Genomic DNA, 20,778 nt, shown 5'->3' on the forward strand with positions numbered 1-20,778 from the left:
TTGCCTAAACAGCCAACATCTTTACCTTCAACCAAATCTTATCACCCCAACAATGTATCTCAAAAACCTCGCAACCATCATGCTCTTTGGCGCAGGCGCCACCGCAGCCCCATTCGACAAACGAGCAGCAGAAGCTGAAGCTCTCGCAGCCATCCCACCTCAGGCGAGAAACGTCCGCTTCGGACCTTACGGCCCAGAGTCATTGAATTACGTCCCTGGAGGCTATCATTTCCCCAACACCATGCCTGGAGTGAACCGCGGAGGCCGGTCTGGTGTCCGTCCTTTGCCAGTTACGACCCCAGAGAAGCGAGCAATTCCTCCAGAGGAGGCAAGAAACCTGCCATTCGGACCTTACGGCCCAGATCCATTAGATCTACTCAAAGACGTCTCTCCGTATCGTTACTTCCCCAACCCTATGCCTCGAGTAAACAACGACAACGTAGCTCGGATCCGTCCCTTGCCATTCACCATCCCAGAGAAGCGGGCAATTTCTCCCGGGGAGGCAGGGAAGTTCCTTTTCGGACCTTACGAAGACGGCTATCCACGTCGTTACATTCAAGACCCCATGCCTTGGCTGAACCGCGACAGCCCGCTTCACGTGAAGCGTAATGAGGCTATGGACAAGGCTATGGCTGTTGAAGCTAGGATTGCGGAGGTTTTCCCGGGTTATCGACCACGAGTTCCATTTCCAAAGAATGGAGTTGGGTTGGCTGTTTGTGGCTTGTATATTGGGAGTTGCTAGGAGAGATGAGTTTGATGCTGGTCGCGAAGTGGGTTGTCACTTGGAGGATGGCAGGATGGGGAGTGAAAGTGGTGCTTGCAGAGGGAACATTGTCCTATGAGGTAGAGCATGTACGTGTTCCGTCCCAGCCTGTGTGTCGTGCCACGTTCCAGCATAAATTTTTTGAGCATTGGGAGGTGACCCGCGATACGTAGGTTCTACTGCTTATCAGCGACCACGCCGGACTGTGTTGTCTCGAAAAGGTGGTCTGTATGCCAACGACAATGTCGTCGTCAGACTAGTCTAGCACGCTGTGCACGAAGCAGCCAGAATCACTTCACCCTGTCTGCTTCTCAGACTCAGGACTGAGTAGTGGCTTAAGCGTAGACAAGTAGATGATGGCAGGCACACTGCTCGCCGCAGCTCAAAGGGAGAGCCAGCCTTGGCAAGCGCCTGAGGCAGCCCCAGGGCACGAGACAGCACTTCACCAACACGACACAACACAACACAACACAACACGCCGCAGCAGCATCCACTGAACTGACCTGAGAGTTCGGTGCTGCATACCTCCAAGTCTCATGAGGTTGTGACGACATCATTTCTCTGACAATAGCACACTGCATGCAAGATCCCACCATACTACAGCATTCGCCGAAAAAGCCGCAACCACAATTGTGATGAACTAGAGTGGTAGCGAAGCCAACTAGTTCTACTATTTACTATAGCCCTTATGCCTTAGTCGACCTAATTTGTGTCGACGCTAGCATCCAAACTCTCCACAAAGTACACATACGATGCATACGATATATACGACAAACAGAAGCACCGCGATACATCACCACGGAAAGACAATAGGCCACCGCGTCCGCTCGCAACAAGCCGATATGCAACGCGGCCGCGTTTCTCGAGGTATCATGTGCAACAGGTGTGCTCGACTTGCTGCAAAGTCTCAACATATAAAGATCGCATAGTTCGCCCATGAAAAATGAACAGCAAACACAACGACTCCTCTTCTCTTTTCGTCTCTTCACTTCCCATCTGCAGGACAGATACCACCATCTTATCGCAAACCACCACCTTCTCTCGTGAGCCACCATCTAGCACTCAAAATGCGTTTCGACGACAACCTCGCAATCCTTATCATGCTCTTTGGCGCTGGCGCCAATGCAGCCCCACTGGACAGGCGCGAAGCCTAGCTGCAAGAATTCAAATTCATCAACCCCGTGAAGGGCCTTGGCAATCCTCGCAAACCTGAACCAAACGACTTCTTTGGGAGGAAGTATTTGCCAGATTTTGGGCTGCAGAGGCGGGAAGCCGTCATGCCTCTCCCAGGACCTAGAATGGATCCTCGACCCATCATACCAGACATTTGGGGGACCAGTCGTTTCTGGAATGACCCACAGTTTAATTCTCCAGAAGAGAAGCGTGCTGCCTTGGTATCACCCTTCCCAGGACTCGGAGAAGGTCGTCAGCCCTTCAATCCTTTCCCGGGTCACGGAGGGCATACCGGCCCAATTCTACTGAATGGCAAAGAGAAGCGCGAAGCAATTGTGTATCATCCAGGCTTCTTGGATCTTCGGGGCAGCACACCATGGAATGGCCTACAGCTTGCTGGGGGTCCGGAGAAGCGAAATCGGAATTCCTGGGCACAGCCCTATCCGCCGACCCTCATAGGAGGGATAGGTCGTATCCCGAACCATGGCCCTATCCTACTAGCTGGCAACGACAAGCGCGACGCCTTTGCGCAAGGCTTTGTTTCGCCACCCGTCCTACCACCTGTGACCAAGGGTCCAAGGCGTCCTAGTTCGGAGAAGCGCCAAGAGGACATGGAAATCGCTGTGGCCGCTGAGAAAAAGAGGGAGGTGCTGTTCCCGGGGTATCGAGAACGAGTGCCAGTACCGAAGCACGGTGTCATGTTAATGGATTGCGGGAGGTACATTGGCCATTGCTAGAAGAGACATTGAATTTGGTGCTGGTCGTGGGAGTGAGTTTCCGTCCCGGAGGATGAGAGCATTAAGTATGGAATCCGTGCTAACCTTGTTGATCAGACGCAAGTAATACGACGTTAGGGAAACACACAAGTGCAATGACGAGGCTGGCCTCGAATTGCGGAAAGTGCTACGTAATGTCAAACTACCACCTTGACGGCGACCATGATTCATATGACTCGAGCACAGACTGCATGGGTGTTGCTGGAGTGTGGCGCTTGTTATGGCACAGGCTCATCATGGAATGGGGTGGCGTGTACGGATGTATAGATACACCATAACCAAACGCATCCCGTTCATACAAAGTGTATACCATACTATACATATACTCACTCATCGTTCCGCCATAAAGGTATATACAGCGCGCAATGCACTCCATGTCCAGCTTCAGCTAAGCTTTCACGCTCCGTCCTCTCAAATCTCCCTCGCCACCCTTCACGAACCTGAAAGCGACAGCGACGATGACACAAGCCATGAGAGCAAAACACAACCCAGAAGGTCCCCACTTATCGTGATAACTGACAGCCTTTCTCTGTTTGATGCGGTCAACGCGCCAAAGGAAAATGCCCATGCTGTAGAATAATGCAAGAATTGCGGTGACAGTGAAAGCGATGGCAGCGGCAAGCGAGACTCCGTCACCAAAGTTGAGCAGAGTAGCGGCGATCGATCCGAGGATGATGGAGAATTCGAGCTATTTGAGATCGGTCAGTATTGGTCATCGGCATAAGGAAATGGAAAGAAGATTGCTTACCCAAGCCAGGAACGTGCGCTCAGCAGCGAAGGACACTTTCGGCTCGACGCGCACTGGTACGTGGATTTTCTTGCCCTTTGGCGCCTTGAACCTCTTTTCTGATACTGCGGCGCCACCAGGTATGCCCAGTCGTCCTTCTCTGGCAGGAATTTGGGTAGGTTGAGGGAATGGAGTCGCGCGCTTCAATGCAAACAGGAGTTTGTCCCCAGCAAGACTGGCATAGCTCTTTGTCAGTCTCCATCGATATTGCCAGCCGCCCTTCTGCCTGGCTTCTTCTAATGCTTCCTCTTCGTCATCAGAGTCGTAAAGTGGATAGTCGTCGTCAATCGAAACGAGTGGCTTGTGTGCCATGCGCTCCTCTTCATCAAGTACATTGGGATCCGCATCGCCGTTCGAGTACAAATGGCGATCCTCTTCGTGACGCTCAAGTGCATCTCGTGCCGCGCGGAGTCGTTGCTGGTTTTGGTCTTCTTCGAAGGTCCTGTCATCCTCTTCGCCCTCGAGCTCATCATCAGTGTCATCGTCCATGGCTGCACTTGTGCTAACATCTGTACTTTGTCCGGGGCGCTCAATGCCAAACTTGTGGCTGACAGGCTTTCGAATGTCAACATCCATTTGTGGAAACCAGAAAGGCAGAAGGTCTATCCGTGTTGGGAAGAGCGTTGCACATCCGTGGATGAACTTCGAGAACTTCGGTACTGCCTCGACAAGATGGGATGCAGTCAACTCGCGTATCCATTCCGGTGGCTCTTGTCCTGCTGCAGTCTGCAGCTTGACCTCAAGCACACCATATGGGAAGCGTTCAACGTCCTCTGGCGGAAGCTGGTTGAAGGGATAGTCGATTCCAATGTCCATTCGTCGCCAGTGGTCACCGGCACGTTTCTTGCCATCCAGATTGTCCTCCCTAACCATAGTGAGCTCGGTATCGAGCGACACACGTACACGGGCATCTCCTGGGAGCTGGAAGGCAGTTCGGTTGTAGAACGAGCGACAGACCGGCACAAGCTTGCGATCAATCACTCGGAACTGGATCTCTTTCGCCAGCTGCTCGAGATCATTAATCTCCTTTTCGCTCTTCTTCCCTTCTTTTCGCATCTTCTCGAAGATCTGCCCTGTTGTCATGTCACCTCGCAAGTATGCATCCATGTTCTTCTCTTTCGTCGAAAATCGAGCTTTGACAGACTTCTCGCCGGTCCAGTCTTCTCGATGTGTCTTTCTTTCGACGAAGATCGTGTCGACATCCATGCCGCCGTACCAACGCATGCGAATAGCCTCGGCACCTTCAGTCTTCTTTAGACGACCTTCGTACAGCTCCCACGTTTCCGGGTTGTCGTAGTAGATCGACGAAATGGCAGAATCCTTCTTCTCGAATTCTTTACTTGGGTTGAAGACCAACACAGGAAGATGTTTCAAAATGATGAGCTTGAGTTCGGTAATGTTGTCCGGATGCACCCAGTACTTCGTGGTCTGACGCACGAAGTTCTGCTGCTTCTCTCCTGCTGCCGAATCACCCTGCACAGGCTGGCCACGAGTTCGCACTTGGTCGTATAGTCTCGAGAGATTGACCACCGTCCCATCGTAGTCATCCTTGAAGAACGGCCGAGCATTAAGCCGGGCTGCGAAGACAGGCTTCAAGTGCCAATGTGTCGCCTTGTCATGCTTCTTGATGATCTTCTGGAAGCCCGTGTAGTTCAGCTGAGTGAACTTGGCCAGATCGTGGACATCGGCGATGATATCCGAGAGATCCTCTTCCAGCAGCAAGAATTCATCCTCCGAAGGTGCATTCTGCTTCGCGCGGTCGTCTCCATTCTTCGCAGCCTCTGCCCTCGCAATGACCTCGTTGACCTCTTTTTCGCTCGCCTTGATGCGTCGAATAATCTCCTGGCTCTTCACTTTCTGAAAGGTGAAGACCTTGTCCAGCTCCTGCTCGAGCTGGTTGACGAATCGGCGCTCATCCTCCTCGGACCATGGCTTCTTCTTTTTCTGATGACCCTGCTGGACGAGCGGCGTGTGTTCGAAGTCGGTGCGCAGACTCTTTTTCAAATCATCGTACTGGATGTAGTAGTAGTACCAATCCTTGATCAGTGAGCTCCGGAGCTGCTGGCCGAATCTGTTGGTGTTGGAGGCAGGTTAGCAGCAAGCTCGCCAAAACATGCCCCGCACGTGTTCGCGGCTAAGAGTATGGTGCATTGCAGACTGACCTCATGGCGGCGGCGAGATCTGTAGGGACGGTGGTATGCGGTGAAGGTCCTCAGAAACAGCTGCGAGACATTGGGAACGGAGTGAGAGGTGCAGTCTGGGCCGACGAGGCTTGTTTTTCGCTGCTCTCTCCACTTTGATCGTTACCAAAAAGATTGACCACCAGCCTCGCTATGAAGCTCGTGCGCGCCCGTTCTGGAAGCTTAATCGCAGCTGCCGCTGCATCCAATCAACGACGTGGATGCGACCACGAGATCTTGCGTAACACGAGCTTTGGGTGAAGATAGTCGACGTCCACTCAGCAGTATACCTGCACAACATCCTCGCAATTCACAGCCCACACCGAAGGATACCCAGCAAAGACAACCGCAGTCTCCGGAGAAACGATCCCAAACGTGTTCACAGGCCGAAACACGAAAGTTTGGCCGTTACCAAGGAACAGCTCGCCGGCAACTGGCGTGTGATCTTACGCGCATCATCATCCTTACGGCATCATGCTTGCAACTCCAGTCCTTCGCTGGCATGTACATCGAGACGGTATAAAGGTGACATACCATACGAGCACGTGGCTAGGAAGCTCTGAGTATTACTTGGCGATTGAGACTCTATATTGATCGACGGACAGACATTGATACGCGTAAAAGTGCTTTGATAACATGTACACAGTACTTCTATTCGAGCCTCGTACAAGCTGCCCGATCATGTAGCGCTCCGTTCTCAACTGCTGTGACGACGAAGTGCCGACCCAAGTCAAACATGCTGCCCTGCTCAGCTTCTGAACAAGCTCATTCACACACAGCAGCGCCCACTCGTACTAACATATTGCTCTCTACGCCTCTGCTGGCACATGCTCCTCCAAGATCTCAGCCAGCTCCCTCGAGCTTCTCATGAGCCGCGCAAAAGCCTCGGCGTCGACGCAGACATTCTGTCTCATGATTTCCAAGGCTCGTGTGGCCACTTCTTTATACTCATGTCGGCGAGGGTCCTTGACCAACTGCATCTTGCGGATCAGCTGGACGATCTGCTGGCATCGCTCACGCATGGTGACCAACACATCTTCCTCTCGGATCGCGGCAATCTTGTTCAGCTCGATGTTGAATCCAATGCGCAGAGGAACGCCATCAAGTGACAACTTGGTGAGCTGCGGCACTTGAGTGAGTGGCCAGAGCATGCTTCTCACAGGAAAGCGACCGATAACCCGAGGCTGGTACGAGCACTCGAACTCGACGGACTTGAGTGTTCTGTTGCTGCCACAGCACGAGGCCATAGTCAAGAGTGCTTGGCTCACTTCTATTGCAGAGTTCGTACGCTCCCCATCCGACGAGAAGCGGCCACTCGCGATCTCAGAGGAGAGATCAAGGACGATTTTCAACTTGCTGAAGCGCCCCAGCATACCACTCCAATCCGGCTCCTTGTTTTCGAGCTTGGCTTTGGTCCCCTCGTAGTAAACTTCCAGGATGAAGGTGCGAGAAGAGCGCCGAAGCGTGAGTGAACCACTGATTGTGTACAGATTTTGGACCTCGACTAGGCCTGTGACCTCACCGTACAGTATACCTACCGCTTCGCCCCAGATTTGCTTGTTGGTTCTGAGTATGCCTGGAAAGGCGCCAGGTCCTTCATCGTCCAATCCCTCCGGCAGAGTCAAGAGCTCTGCGTAGACGTGGTTGCGCAGTTCTGGCGGCAGATCGAGGAACCTGAATGCGTCGGTGAATTGTGGCCCGTTCTTGTCCATTTCGACTAGAGCACGAGCACAGGACGCCTTGGTTGCTATGGTGTCTGGTCGCGAGTCGCCGCGGCTCTTGACGAGTGTTTGCAAGCCCTTTTTAGAGTAGCGGCGAACATAGTTGGTGACTGTAAGTGTCGGCAGGAAGAGCGCTAGGCATGGGGCGTTCTTGGGCACCGCGACTCGAGTACGGCGTTTAGCCATTTTTGCTGTGTGTATGTGGGTGTGTAAGAGTCGCAATATTGACTTGTGGCGGGTTTGATGTATTTATTGGTGGCAGTACAGTGCAGCTAGTAACGAATGCGCGGTGCAGCTGGGCAGTATGTTAGGAAATGTCCGAAGGTGTGTTGAGAACAACAGTGAAAGAAATACTTGAAGTGCAGGTCGTGTCACCTTCCATTCACCCTCATTCACTGTCCGGAAAAGTAGTGTCGGATCATTCGTGTCGGTCATATTCTACCGAAGCTGATCCTGATAGGGCAGACACTTGCAAGTATAGTATCGAGGAGTATATATAGAATTTGGACTGGGGCTGCAACTGTTTCGTTCGGTGCGTCAGAGCAATGCTTAGCGCTAAAAAGATCCATTGTGACAGATGCAGTGCTAGTAAATGTTCGAGTAGGTGACTCGCTCCGGGTATCTGTGCTGTCTCACCATGTATAACATCGCAACTTCAACTCGTCTGGAGTCCTGCGCCCTCCGCTCTTCGTCCCTCGACAAAGTCGACTGGTGCTGTGTAATGTTTCATTCCATATGAGACGTAAAATATTACGGACAGGATTCCAACTCCGACCCAGACCAGAGGCGCCCAGTTTGCCGTTGACAAGTCGATCGGCAGGTTGGTTGGGAAGCAGGAGAAGACAATTATGAAGAAGGAATAGAAGAAGGCGAAAGCATTGATCGCCAATCCGTAGCGTCCGAGAGACCATCGAGCCGGTGGCAGCGGTTGGTTCGTAATGCGCTTCCAGAGCACGCAACCGATGCTGATCATGTAGGTGCTGAGCAGACCCAGTAGGGAGAGCGACACGATGATGTTGAAGGCCAGTTCGGATCCGAGGACAATCAAGCTGAGCAGGACCACGATGAAGGAGGTCACATACACTGCGTTGAATGGTACGTTCCACTTGGGGTCCATCTTGCTCTGGTAGCTGGAGAAAGGCAGGCCTGGTAAATGTTAGCCTCAAAACTCATTGTCAAGTTTGCTAGTATAGCCGCGAACCTTTGTCGCGCGCAAACGCAAAGACCTCGCGTGCGCATGTAGCAAGAGCTGTGATGTTGCCCATATAGATGAGCAGAAAGAGGATGACGTTCAGCGCAATTGACAATCCTTGGCTGCCTGTGTTGTTGAACAACAGCAGATATGGGATGTTTGCTTCGAGCTAATATTCAGTCAGCAACGGGACGAAACACCTGCAACATTCTCAGTCCAGCACTCACAACGCCATCAAGAGGTCCCAAGCAGAACAGCATGGTAACAAGCATGCCAATTCCGAGCACCACGTTGCCGACGTAGGACCAGATCATGACCCGCGGAACAGTCAGAGAAGCGTTCTCCACCTCCTCGCTGATATGTACCACTGAATCGGATCCGAGGTTGCAGTACATCACGTATACTTGAGAGATCAAGAAGGCGGTGCCCATGTTATTCCACCCGGAGCTATCCTGAAAGTCGAGGAACACGTCGTAAGCGGAATTCTTTGGGCAGAGCACCACGAGTGGTATCATGACAACGAGAAAACCGAAGAGGTGGCCGAAAAGGCAGACTGTCTCCAGTCCTGGTAAGAATGGCGCGCCCCAAGTGTTGAAAACGATCGTGATGGCCGTGAAAGCTATCATGATGAGCGTGTACTGCCATCGCTCAAATGCGTATTCCGGGTTCGTGACGTTGATCATGGCTTCGATTTGTGTTGTCACCACGAATGTGCTCGAGGCAACGCTAGCCAGCCATCCGAGGGTACTCATCCAGCCAGATGCGTATGAGAGTACTCTTTGGTATTGTGGTGGTGCAAACTCGCTCCTATGAACAGGTCAGCATTCGTTGGAAATTGATGCCATAATATGCGACCCACACCCAATGGTATTGACCTAAAGCAGAGGAAGGGATGTCAGTGCCTATCAAAACACATCGTGCGAATCACTTACCTCCGGCTGTAGGAGCCATGCCTGTCACACATTAGCTTACTGCATCGAATGAACATAGGGGAAATTGCCACATACTCTCCATCTCAGCCAAGCTGACCACAATGCTGGCGTAACAGGTGACGGTCGTCAAGTAGCACCAGAAGAGCCCAGCGTAACCTCCATTAGTAAAGCCAACTGCGAGCGACACCAAGACGAATTCCCATGAGGCCTAGCAGAAAACGTCAGATTTGTGACAAAGGATCTGAACGCCTCATAACTCACCATGTACACTGACACGAAGCCGAGAGCGGAAAGGAAGCTGAAGTTTCTCTTGAATTCTTGCTTCTTCCCCAACCGGTGCATATCCTGGTCGTCTGAGATGGTATTGCCCCATCTTGAATCGGAGAGGTCATATTCGTCGTAAATGGGAGAGCCATGTTCGTCGTCGTCGCCGCTCTTGCTGCTGTTCTTCAGTTGTATGCTCTGCAAGGGTTCTCGCCGTAGTGACGAGCTTCGTCCCGCCATTGCGAGATTCTGCCGTAGTTCCCTAGGTGCACAAGTCGCTCAGGGTTTTGGGGAAAGAAACGAAAGAACGAACCTGAGCAGATGATAGCTGGAGTCCATGAGAGACGACCCACATTGGACTAGTTCATGACTTTCGCCGAAACAACGCGCAAATGCCACGCCCGCGTGGCACACGAGCCGATCTGGCTTTGCCTGCGAAGGAGTTGGCCGCCGATGTTTGTCAGGCCAGATGAGAGCTAGATATGCGAGATGCCCCTTCGCTTGCTGTGGCACAGATTCCTGGTGCTGTGATTGGTCGGGCGGGGGTTGTTTTGCGGAAGAGCCTCCACTTCGAGGCACTGCCGATGTTGTGTGCCTCTCTTGAATAATATCGACCAGTTGAAAGAAAGAAAGAGCGGTTCCACGCCTGCTCAGGGAACGCACGATGGAGCTTCAGAAATTTCGAAGATGGCAAGACCGCCATTCATGTATGTCTGCTGCCTCGCTGAGACAACGGGGCCGTGACGCATGACTGGATCTCCAAGTATCACATGCAGCTGATCGGGTTGGCGACTTGTGCATCGCTAATGCTGGAGCTCCGAAGTTGAAATGCAAATTTCGCATCTAGAGAACACAATCGACTGCTCTGGTCAAACAGCAGTGATGTTCGGAATACCCATGCCCTCGAGGAGCTGGGTACCGGGGAGATGGTGAGTCGAGGTCGTACACTTGCCATCGCAGGTGTCGAGACCATATCATTGCTCTCCATTGCTACCAGCTACAGGTCCTAATGAATTGCAGCATTGCGACAAACTGCTGACGAGATGGATTGGACTGAAATATACCCTCGCGACTATGAGGAATTACGCGGCAGGAGAAACACCCAGCAGCGTACCGAATACCGGCACGTACAAGAACGACTGATGCTTCGACGAACCCTCACCGAGCCAGTCTACCTGCTGCATGTCAAACTCCGAGACATCGATGACCCTCCAGTCGAGCGAACACTGCGAGTTCCAACTACGATCGCGTTCCACTAGCTGCAGGGCATCCTGCAGCGTGCGTTCAGGAAGGGGGACTGCCATATGTGCGCCTTCTCGCTTCCTGAGGCGCGGGATCCCAACCACTTCTCGATTCGCAGTTACTAGCCAAAAGAACGTCTGACTGAGAATCCTGAGGTGTATGACGTACCATTCGAGAATGAGCGTCAGGACAAGAGCAGTAAGACACGAAGGTTAGCTCAGGTCTATGATGGCAGTCGCATCTGGCCAGAACACCCGGTCAGCATAGAATACGAATATGATATGGGAGACGGCTGGGAGTACGAAATCACTTTTTGGGCATGACAGATGATGAGGAGTTCTCTGACATGCAACTGGTACACTCCATTCGGCCAGGACAAGAAGTCGTATGCCTCGAAGCGAAAGGTCATCCGGTCGCAGGAGACTGTGGAGGCGTTAGCGGATCGAAGCGCCTGAAGGCATGTGGCTACGACATGTTCGTGCAGTATTTGTTAACCTCATACATGAGTTGTTTTCCACACCCGACGGTCCTGGCGCAGCTCGTCTCCGTCAATGGTATACGCAACAATGTGCAAATCAGCCACGCTATGAGAGATATGCCAGGAGACCAGAATACGAAAACTTTGATCCGCGCGTTGTGAATCTAGATTACATCAACAATTCTCTGCAAGCCTGATGCTACCGTTGGCGGATCAGGACGGGCCTGCGATAATAATCATGTGTAAGACGTTCCGTAAACTTCAATTCAAAACTATGTGCAACCAAATATGAGCTCTACGCCGTTGCTCTTGCTGCATGCATTTGTACCCTGCATATGTACGTCATATCGATGGCACTTGCTAAACACATGGCAACACTGAACATCGAACATTGAAAGATACTCTGGAGAATTCCCTTCGCTTTGACTCTTCACATTGTAAAATAGCGCCAATCCCACCGACAGCACCACCGTATGCGATCCTTCTCGACAAGCTTCATCAAGATGTCGAAACGAGTATGTGACATACTGCCAGGTTGCCGTCCAGAACAAGCCATTGCTGACAATGCCCATAGATCTCCTTCAAAGTCGAAGGCACAGTCCAAGGCGTGAACTTTCGGTACGTTCCCAACATCACTCAAGATGCAAGCCATACTAAGCCCCATCCAGCTCCTTCACAGCGGAGAAAGCTCAATCCCTTAGCGTGACAGGATACGTCAAGAACGCAAGTGATGGAACCGTGAGTCAAACTCATCTTTATTCCGCCCGGAGCCACCTTCTGGTCCTGTCAAAGAGTGCTGATACCGACTCTCTCCCTCAGGTGGTCGGAGAAGCTCAAGGCTCATCTTCCAACCTCGACAAATTCGTCCAACACCTGAACATGGGTCCCCGCGCAGCCAAAGTCAGCAAGGTGGACCAGAAGGACATTGACACGAAAGATGGAGAGAGTTCTTTTGAGCAGTGAGTTGTGTGTTCTCAATCAATCTTTCAGATGAGAACTTTCAAATGGCTTTCGACGACTTTGAGGCTGGTGGGGTTGACTGGAATGTAGGATCAGGCGATGATCAGAGAAGAGAACCACTCACTCAAAGATAGAAGGAATAAACAATTCCCAACACCCCGGACCAAGATATGGGAAGGAGAAGATGAGCTCGATTGGTACGAACTACTACCTAATCTCCCAAACTCGAATTTTACCCTGTTCGTTGGCCACAGCGAGCACGCTATGTGCATCTGAGCCTTGGACTACACCTCCATCTGCGAAGGCCACACCAGTAATTCGTCCGAGAGGTGTCTGGCTCGTTGGCCAGTTCCTGAACACTGTACAGCTGGGTAGATGTACAAGCCTCATGGCGTCTCGCTTCCACTTCGATGCCATGGCAAGAATTTGCCCATCTGGCGAAAATGCCAAATGTGATGTAGGAGTGGTAAGGTGATCCAAAGCTCGTGTTGGCTTCGGCGTCGCAGGAATCTCTCGTACACTCTTCGGAGAGTCTCCCAGCCACACTCGTCGGTCGTATACGTTCACGATACCGGAACTGCTGCCAACAGCTATCCAGCGATCAGTTCCAATGAGCCCCTTAGACACCTCGTGGTGCCCGCCGAGCGCGAGTGTCGTCGTGCCCACAGCACCTTCGTCTTGCCATCGCGCCACAACTCGTTGTTCGGACAGATTCCATTCGCTGACCTCGCCGTTCTTCCCTGCTATGCACAGTCCTCGGCTGTCTCGCCACCATGCGAAATCGGCTATCCCTCCTCGAGCTTCGATTCGCACCTGCGTCACCCATTGCAACGTTGTAGCATCCAGTAGATTAATGATACCACCACCTTTCTTCGTTGAGCCCTGAAGTGCCATATACCGTCCATCTGGAGACAGCTTAAAATGCTCCATGCTCTTCTGCTCATGCTGCTGGCCGTAGACTCGCGTGATCTTCTCCACTTGACCAGTGTTGAGGTTCCAGACATGGAAGTACTTTCGGCGTGCGGAGAGGAATATGCGAGAGTCGTGAGGATGGAAAGCGGTTGTGGTAAGCTGAGACCCTCGAACGTGCAGGCTGGTGAGAAGTGGGTTCGGTGATAGCGCGGGCGGCGAGTTCACAAGATGGTGAAGGTAGAGAGTCGATGATGGGCCAGAGGAGAGTAACAGAGGTAACGTCGGGTGGAAAGACAATGAAGTGATGGCACTAGGCTGCACTCCAGGAATATCTTTCTGTCGCTGTATGTCGATGACTTCGGGCCGGATCTTGCGCTTCTTGCCAGCTCCTGGTCCTGCTTGTCGTACCAAGGATGCGGCGTCCTGTAGCAGTTGATCCAAAGGTCCAGTGGAGGGTAGGTCTCCATCAATGTCCATGTCGTTCTCAGAGACATCCTCGTCTGAACCCACATAGTCTGAGGTGCGCCGCTTCTTCTTCGCTGGCCTCTGCAGTGCAGTCTGTGCCCACTGTGGTGTTGGATTCAGCAGTTCAAACTGCTTCCTCAATCTTCTGCTGTACTCTTTGCCAGTGACCACATCTTCAGCCTCAGTCTTCCTCAGCTTCCGCAGTCGTGGCACCGATGCCAATGAGACAAGAGTCCGTTCATCGTCACTGTCTTCCCATGCTGCAGGCTGTATCGAATGTAATGTCTCGTCGCGGTCGCTGTGTTCATCCTGTGCAGGAGCTCGTAACGAATCATCGCCTGTATCGGTGAAGAAAAGCTGGTGCAAGGTCAGTCAAAGAGCTTCATAAGCCCACAGATATGTCTGACCTACTTGAGCATCGTCCAGACCTTCTAGTCCCGTTGTCGCATCGTAACCGGCAATATCTTCGTCCTCGGCCTCTGGGTCAAAGCCTCGTAGTCCATCTCGAAAGGCGGTGCTGTCGCCGAAAACCAATCGCTCCAGCTCTTCTTCCGTCTCATCTTTCTCAAGCTCGCCATCCACCACGATCTCGGCCTCAGATTCGTCACTCATTTCCACATCTTCACTCTCGTCATCGTCCTGCGCTGGCGGCGTCGGCTGCTGAACAACATCGCGCAACTTTGCTGTTTTGGCTTGCTTTGACTTCGCCATTGTATTAGCTGCAGTCGCCGTACTCAATGCAGCGCACGCGCGGAACAATTCTTTGATGCGTCCCAGAAACTTTCTAAGTGGCTGACTAAGCCGCCGGAACAGGGGTGCCCGTCTGTCAGTGGCGGCCGCAAGCAGCAGCAGCGTCAAACCCACGCGACGTGATCCAAGACATCGACAGAACCGACAACTTTTCGCTGCACTTCCCAATCTCCACCACATTGCAGCGCACACCATCCGCCATCGGTTCCCACCGTCACACACAGCGCGCATTCACCGCGGACACTCGCACAGCACCCAGCGGGCGCGCTTTTAAAAACACGGCCTTCGAGGCTCCGCCCTCATTCTTCTCCCGCCGGTCAACACAACACCCGTCACCACCCCTATCATGGCCTCCGCAGTGGTCGATGCTGGCAGCGACCATGCTCAGCAGCTCCAAAATGCGATTCAGCCGAAGCTCATGGAGAACGGCTGGGTCACCGATGAGAACGACATGACACTCGCCGAGTACGTGACAATGATGATTGTCAACGGCAGAGACGCGCAAGGCGTGCAAGCAGAGCTGGGCACCGATCTGCTGGCAATTGGCGACGACAATCCCGAAGTCATCGACTTCACGAAGTGGCTCTTTGACCAAGTGCAGGCAATCACGCAGCCTCAGCAGCAGCAAGCACAGCAGGCCGAGAACAATGGCGCGCAGCAGGACCAAGCGCAACAATCAACTTCCGGTGATGCTATGATGGAGGACTCAGCATCACCAGCGGAAGCACCGTATGTCAACTTTTCTCAGTTCAACCAGTTCCACGGCGATCGCTACATGCGACAGTCGCGGCCCTGGGGTATACAGCAACCATATCAGCAACTAACCCAATACAGACCCACAGGTCCACGATCGATGCGCAACGGCTCCGGTCCTCAGAGAGGGCGTGGTGGCCGCATGCTCAACCAGCTCAACCGCAACCTCGATCGATCGGAGCTTCCTGATAACCTACGCAGGATAAAAGGCGCAGCTGGCGTCGGGGCAGGAAGGATCAACTCACACTCCTCACGAGATGCAGCGCCCCGAGGTCCGAAACACAGCATCGCACGCGGCGTCGGTCGAATGCTGAACGGCGGACGTGGCGGCCCACAAAATGGTATGGGAATGATGGGAGCAGCACCTGGCGTGGACTCGCAACAGCAGATGCAGTTCATGCAAATGATGGAAATGCAGGCGAATATGTTCCAGCAGATGTTGCAAGCCATTCCGAACGGCGCCGGTGGGCCAAATGGCGGTCGAGGAGGCGCTCGTGGGAGAGGTACTCGTGGAGGTGCTCGTGGCGGCAGAGGCGGACAGCAACAAGCACCTACACTACACGCAGTGGACGGCAAGATGCCTGATGGTGCGCTACCCAGCGGGCCTCACGCTGGCGGAGCTGATGGCATGGACCTGGACGGAGACGAAAATGGCGGCGGCAAATTCTCGAGTCCATGCCGATTCGACCTCTCATGCACAAACCCTGGTTGCGGATTCGCGCATCGCGGTCCTAGGACAACATTGGAGACCGTTCCCACCCTCGACATGACAGCTACGTGCTCGTATGCTGGCAAGTGCACAAACAAGAGTTGCACTGCTCGCCATCCCAGCCCGGCCAGCGCGAAGCCTGGTGCGATCCCAGTGCCGTGCAAATTCTATCCTAACTGCCAGAATGCACAGTGTCCTTTCACACATCCGAACGTAAGGCCATGCAAAAACGGCGGCGATTGCACCACACCTGGTTGCACATTTGGTCACAGCACAATTGTTTGCCGGTATAACCCATGTCTCAACCAGAACTGCCCTTACAAGCACGAAGCTGGTCAGAAGCGAGGCAAATTCGAAGACAAAGTCTGGACACCGGGTGACAAGGCAGAGCGCTTTGCAGACTTCAAGAAGGAAGATGGGCCTGAAGAGCTCATTCTACCAGGTCAAACAAACGGCAATGGCGTGAAGGAAGAATTTGGCGTTAAGCAGGAAGGCGGAGGCGAGATGGAAGCGGACGTCGTCAGCTAGAAGCGTGGCGATAGTGCCCGGCGAAGGTCGCTCTGAGAGTGAAGTTCTACGCATGGTGGATTTTGAAAAGGAGGTGATACCAATGACTGGTGATGCGAAGAGACGAAGGAATGTCTAGATGATTGCTGCGTTGAAAAGAAGCAGCCGTTTGTACATTATTGAGTACTATCGCCGATAGTCTAATGTTGACTGCGCAGTTTTTGGGCGCTGGAGAGGACATGAGTTGATTCGTCTCATATTTCATTACAAAATCATTGGGAGCAATGCTGACATTGAACAGACACGAAACGACCAAGTTGCATTCAATCAATCTAGCCAGCCTTACAGCTTCCGTGTTGCAGCTCAAGCCGTCATATGACGTATCACGAACAGAGGACACAAAATAAAGAGCTTCAAAGCAGCAACATGCGAACGTTTGAGAACACAAAAAGACTATCAAGCAGGAAAGCAGAAACCATGGCCGCCCCAGAGACCAATATTGACTTGCAAGTTCCTGCTACAGAGACGTTGTGGAAATCAGATGTTGACAGCAATAACCAGATATACCGCCGGCACGCCCAATGGCCAGAAGATTAGCATAACACTGGAAGAACTGGGACTGAAATACAAAGTTCACAAGATCGAGATTGCGAAGAATCAGCAGAAGGAGGAGTGGTTTTTGAAGATTAATCGTAAGTCCCGTCTGCCAGCAGGATATCTATGAGTGGAAGTAATGTCGAGCAATGGGTCGTCGATGGATGAGGAAATTGTTATGATCAGTCTCTTGACTGTCGACGACATTGGCAACGACTACGTGAAGCACATGTTCAACAGCATCACTTCCAACCACTCTCGCCCCAGCAACCCCAAATCCTTACCATCCCTCCCCTTCTTCTTCCTCAAAAGAAACTAGCTAACCTCATTCTCTTTTCCACCAGCAAACGGCCGCATCCCCGCCCTAATCGACAACACAAACCCCTCCATCCCTCAAACCCTCTTCGAAGGCGCCTCAATCCAACTCTACCTCTGCGCAAAATACGACCCCTCCAACACCCTCTCCTTCCCCCAAAACTCCCCCGAACATTTCCAACTCCTCAACTGGCTAATCTGGATGCAAAGCGGCATAGGCCCTATGCAAGGCCAAGCAAACCACTTCTACCGCTACGCCCCCACCAAAATCCCCTACGCCATAACCCGCTATCAAACCGAAACCAAACGCCTCTATCAAGTTCTCAATGATCATTTAGCTGAGCAGGAAACCAAAGGAGAGGGTTTGTGGATTGTAGGAGGGAAATATACGATTGCGGACATTTGTTGTTTTAGTTGGGTGAATTGGGCGGAATGGGCGGGCGTGGAGACGAAGAGTTTTGAGGCGTTGCAGAGGTGGTTGGAGACGATTCAGAAGAGGGAGGCAGTAAAGAGGGGGTGTGATGTGCCGAATAAGTTTGAGATGAAGGAGGCGATGAAGACGAAGGAGGGGGCCGAGGAGTATGCGAAGCATCATAGTAATTGGGTGATGAAGGGGGTAGAAGAGGATCAGAAGAAGCATGCGTAGAGTCGGTAGGTGGGAAAGGGATACAGCATTTGAGTCGTCGAACATTTCGCTTTCATTGTAATTGACCTCATTCTATCCATGATAATTTATACTTTTCTGTCGACCCAACCACTTGTTTCATACAAGACGCCGCTTCTGGCTAAATGTCCTGACAGTCGGAGGGAAGCGGCGCCAAAACAGGGTGGCCGCGTGGGAAAAGTTGGTCTCGCTGGCATTCATAGCGACACACGCGCTGGTCATGAAGATATCTAAGCATTGTACGTCGACGCGGAAACATTACCTCCGCGGCCGGTCCAGTTCACGTGGATATCCTTGCCCTCTGGGTACTTCTCGCTGGCGTGCTCTGGCTTGATGCGGAAAGTGTGAGCACCGAAGTAGTCACGCTGAGCCTGGAGCAGGTTGGCTGGGAGGTCCTTTGTCCTGAAGCCATCGAAGAAGGAAAGAGCGGTGGAGAATGCTGGAGTTGGGATACCCCAGAGGGCACCCTTGGAGACGACGTCTCTCCAGCCCTCTTGTGCAGCGTGAATAGCCTTGTTGAAGAAGTCGTCAAAGAGCAAGTTCTCGAGGTCTGGGTTCGAGCGGTATGCCTTGGTAATGTCCTTCAAGAAGACGGAGCGGATAATGCAGCCACCACGCCACATGAGGGCGATCTCTGGCTTCTGGAGCTTCCAGCCGTATTCCTTGGCAGCCTGTGACATTGGGTCAGTTGTGGTTCAGCTACTAACAGCGAGCTCGGACTTACACTCTGCATGAGCATGAAGCCCTGTGCATATGAGATGATCTTTGAGGCGTAAAGAGCTTGCTCGAGGTTCTTCAAGAATTGTGCCCGGTCACCAGTGAAGTTTGGTGTTGGTCCGGTGAGCTTCTCGCTGGCGCGAGTTCGCTCGCCCTTGAGCGAGGACAAGCATCGCGCGAACACAGCCTCACCAATAAGAGTCACTGGCTGACCCATGTCGAGGGCGTTAATGGCGGTCCACTTGCCAGTTCCCTTCTGTCCAGCAGCATCGAGGATCTTCTCGACAAGTGTGGTTCCATCATCGTCGTTGAAGTAAAGGATATCGCGGGTGATCTCGATGAGGAATGAGTCGAGGACGCCCTTGTTCCATTCTGCGAAAACGTCGGCCATCTCCTTGCCGCTCATGCCAAGACCACGCTTCATGATGTCGTAGGCCTGCATTTTGTCAGCACGTACACCCTCCAAGTATGCTTTCCGTCGTGCTCACCTCGCAAATCAGCTGCATGTCACCGTACTCAATACCGTTGTGCACCATCTTGACGTAGTGACCAGCACCCTCGTCACCAACCCATTGGCAGCAAGCCTCGCCATCAGACTTGGCAGAGATGCTCTGGAGGACATCCTTGATGTATGGCCAGGCCTCCTCGTTTCCACCCGGCATGATGGAAGGTCCGTAACGGGCACCCTCCTCACCACCAGACACACCGGATCCAACGAAGCGAATGCCCTTGGATGCAAGGTACTTGGTTCGGCGGTTGGTGTCTGGGAAGTGGGAGTTACCACCATCGATAATGATGTCGCCCTCCTCAATGCCGCTCTTCAACAGGTTCTCAATGAAGTCGTCGACTGGCTGGCCAGCCATGACGAGAAGCATCATGCGGCGTGGCTTCTTCAGCTTGGCCACGAATTCTTCCATGCTGTGTGCGCCCACAATGCTCTTGCCCTTGGCCTCATTGTCGAGGAAACGATCAACCTTGGCGACGGTGCGGTTGAAAGCGACGACGGTGAAGCCGTGGTCGGCAGCGTTGAGGATCAGGTTCTGGCCCATGACCGCGAGGCCAATGAGACCGAAGTCGCCGCTGTAGAGTCACAGTCAGCCATGTCCGGGTGAATTGGTTTGAGCTGCGGGAGATTGTGTATGCGAGCTCCAGAAGTGAAGACAACTCGAGCAGTCTGCGAGAGCAATGCGTGCGGAAATTGTGCCATTGGCATGCGAGAGCAGCTGCGGCGAAGGCTGATTCCGCATGTTCCTTGCAGTGCTCGCAGAGCCGCAGTGAGCAATGTTCCGGGAGGATAAAATCTTTTGGTGAGGGGCAGGCGGGTGACAACAGGATGGCCGGGCAGGATGGAGGGCAGACTCACACAGCTTCCACTTGTCCAGACATGTTCGCAGAGTTGGTGGGGTGTAGATGTTGGGAGATGGAGTCAACTCGCAGTTGCGAAGTGGTAGTTGTAGTAGCGGAAGAAAGCAAGCCAGAAGTTTTGGCTGTTGAGGGTGAGGATGTCATGAGCCCTGCGTGGTGGGGCGCGCCTTTGCTCTTTGCGCTGCACGGGACGTGTCGGAGACGATTAGCAGGCGCTGAGTAACATAAGCTGGAGCAGCGCAGCAAACACCTCCCGCCGGCGGATATGCGAAGGGGAATGGTGATGATCGGTCTATGCACTCTTTGATGCACGCGTGGGTGTGGGAAATGCTGCCCTCGCTGCGACTCTGCCCTCGCTACTCTCACCCCTCCGCCGTTGCCGACGACGCCTTCCGCCCGCTGATGACTGACCGACTGCCTGCCTCCTCGGCGGCATTCAGGCCAGATACTCGGCTGTATACAAATCACCTCCCGATGACCTCAGTCCTTGTGTCAGCGCGACGTCTCTGACGATTGCGCGCTGTGGCGACCGCTCGCAGCGCCGCCGCCTGGACCACGC

General features: G+C 53.0%; 11 protein-coding genes across 11 annotated transcripts; 6 read left to right on the plus strand and 5 right to left on the minus strand.

Moving 5' to 3' along the window:
• Window positions 1-52: 52 nt before the first annotated feature.
• CKM354_001196000 (uncharacterized protein) lies at window positions 53-742 on the plus strand (the record flags this gene model as incomplete). The annotated part of the gene is made up of 1 exon (XM_044807469.1): window positions 53-742. The coding sequence occupies one exon, from the start codon at window positions 53-55 to the stop codon at window positions 740-742; it is 690 nt and encodes a 229-aa protein (XP_044663404.1).
• A 1,088-nt stretch (window positions 743-1,830) lies between these two features.
• CKM354_001196100 (uncharacterized protein) lies at window positions 1,831-2,673 on the plus strand (the record flags this gene model as incomplete). Its single annotated transcript, XM_044807470.1, has 2 exons — window positions 1,831-1,834; window positions 1,925-2,673. 2 exons carry the CDS (start codon window positions 1,831-1,833, stop codon window positions 2,671-2,673), a joined length of 753 nt encoding a protein of 250 aa, XP_044663405.1.
• Window positions 2,674-3,100: 427 nt separating this feature from the next.
• CKM354_001196200 (uncharacterized protein) lies at window positions 3,101-5,666 on the minus strand (the record flags this gene model as incomplete). The annotated part of the gene is made up of 3 exons (XM_044807471.1): window positions 3,101-3,400; window positions 3,461-5,570; window positions 5,662-5,666. 3 exons carry the CDS (start codon window positions 5,664-5,666, stop codon window positions 3,101-3,103), a joined length of 2,415 nt encoding a protein of 804 aa, XP_044663406.1.
• Window positions 5,667-6,488: 822 nt separating this feature from the next.
• Window positions 6,489-7,586, minus strand: CKM354_001196300 (uncharacterized protein; the record flags this gene model as incomplete). The annotated part of the gene is made up of 1 exon (XM_044807472.1): window positions 6,489-7,586. One exon carries the CDS (start codon window positions 7,584-7,586, stop codon window positions 6,489-6,491), a length of 1,098 nt encoding a protein of 365 aa, XP_044663407.1.
• A 469-nt stretch (window positions 7,587-8,055) lies between these two features.
• On the minus strand, window positions 8,056-10,028 carry CKM354_001196400 (uncharacterized protein; the record flags this gene model as incomplete). The annotated part of the gene is made up of 7 exons (XM_044807473.1): window positions 8,056-8,546; window positions 8,602-8,761; window positions 8,820-9,399; window positions 9,452-9,467; window positions 9,525-9,545; window positions 9,600-9,732; window positions 9,786-10,028. The coding sequence occupies 7 exons, from the start codon at window positions 10,026-10,028 to the stop codon at window positions 8,056-8,058; spliced, it is 1,644 nt and encodes a 547-aa protein (XP_044663408.1).
• An 803-nt stretch (window positions 10,029-10,831) lies between these two features.
• Window positions 10,832-11,047, plus strand: CKM354_001196500 (uncharacterized protein; the record flags this gene model as incomplete). Its single annotated transcript, XM_044807474.1, has 1 exon — window positions 10,832-11,047. One exon carries the CDS (start codon window positions 10,832-10,834, stop codon window positions 11,045-11,047), a length of 216 nt encoding a protein of 71 aa, XP_044663409.1.
• Window positions 11,048-11,981: 934 nt separating this feature from the next.
• CKM354_001196600 (uncharacterized protein) lies at window positions 11,982-12,471 on the plus strand (the record flags this gene model as incomplete). Its single annotated transcript, XM_044807475.1, has 4 exons — window positions 11,982-12,023; window positions 12,083-12,126; window positions 12,177-12,246; window positions 12,328-12,471. 4 exons carry the CDS (start codon window positions 11,982-11,984, stop codon window positions 12,469-12,471), a joined length of 300 nt encoding a protein of 99 aa, XP_044663410.1.
• A 204-nt stretch (window positions 12,472-12,675) lies between these two features.
• CKM354_001196700 (uncharacterized protein) lies at window positions 12,676-14,556 on the minus strand (the record flags this gene model as incomplete). Its single annotated transcript, XM_044807476.1, has 2 exons — window positions 12,676-14,202; window positions 14,257-14,556. 2 exons carry the CDS (start codon window positions 14,554-14,556, stop codon window positions 12,676-12,678), a joined length of 1,827 nt encoding a protein of 608 aa, XP_044663411.1.
• A 385-nt stretch (window positions 14,557-14,941) lies between these two features.
• CKM354_001196800 (uncharacterized protein) lies at window positions 14,942-16,585 on the plus strand (the record flags this gene model as incomplete). Its single annotated transcript, XM_044807477.1, has 2 exons — window positions 14,942-15,324; window positions 15,430-16,585. 2 exons carry the CDS (start codon window positions 14,942-14,944, stop codon window positions 16,583-16,585), a joined length of 1,539 nt encoding a protein of 512 aa, XP_044663412.1.
• Window positions 16,586-17,041: 456 nt separating this feature from the next.
• On the plus strand, window positions 17,042-18,119 carry CKM354_001196900 (uncharacterized protein; the record flags this gene model as incomplete). Its single annotated transcript, XM_044807478.1, has 3 exons — window positions 17,042-17,070; window positions 17,126-17,256; window positions 17,503-18,119. The coding sequence occupies 3 exons, from the start codon at window positions 17,042-17,044 to the stop codon at window positions 18,117-18,119; spliced, it is 777 nt and encodes a 258-aa protein (XP_044663413.1).
• Window positions 18,120-18,367: 248 nt separating this feature from the next.
• On the minus strand, window positions 18,368-20,363 carry CKM354_001197000 (uncharacterized protein; the record flags this gene model as incomplete). Its single annotated transcript, XM_044807479.1, has 4 exons — window positions 18,368-18,808; window positions 18,862-19,290; window positions 19,343-19,934; window positions 20,218-20,363. The coding sequence occupies 4 exons, from the start codon at window positions 20,361-20,363 to the stop codon at window positions 18,368-18,370; spliced, it is 1,608 nt and encodes a 535-aa protein (XP_044663414.1).
• Between the last annotated feature and the right edge of the window lie 415 nt (window positions 20,364-20,778).

The sequence above is a fragment of the Cercospora kikuchii genome, assembly GCF_019650295.1.
Source record: "Cercospora kikuchii DNA, contig_00008, whole genome shotgun sequence".
Classification (NCBI taxonomy): domain Eukaryota; kingdom Fungi; phylum Ascomycota; class Dothideomycetes; order Mycosphaerellales; family Mycosphaerellaceae; genus Cercospora; species Cercospora kikuchii.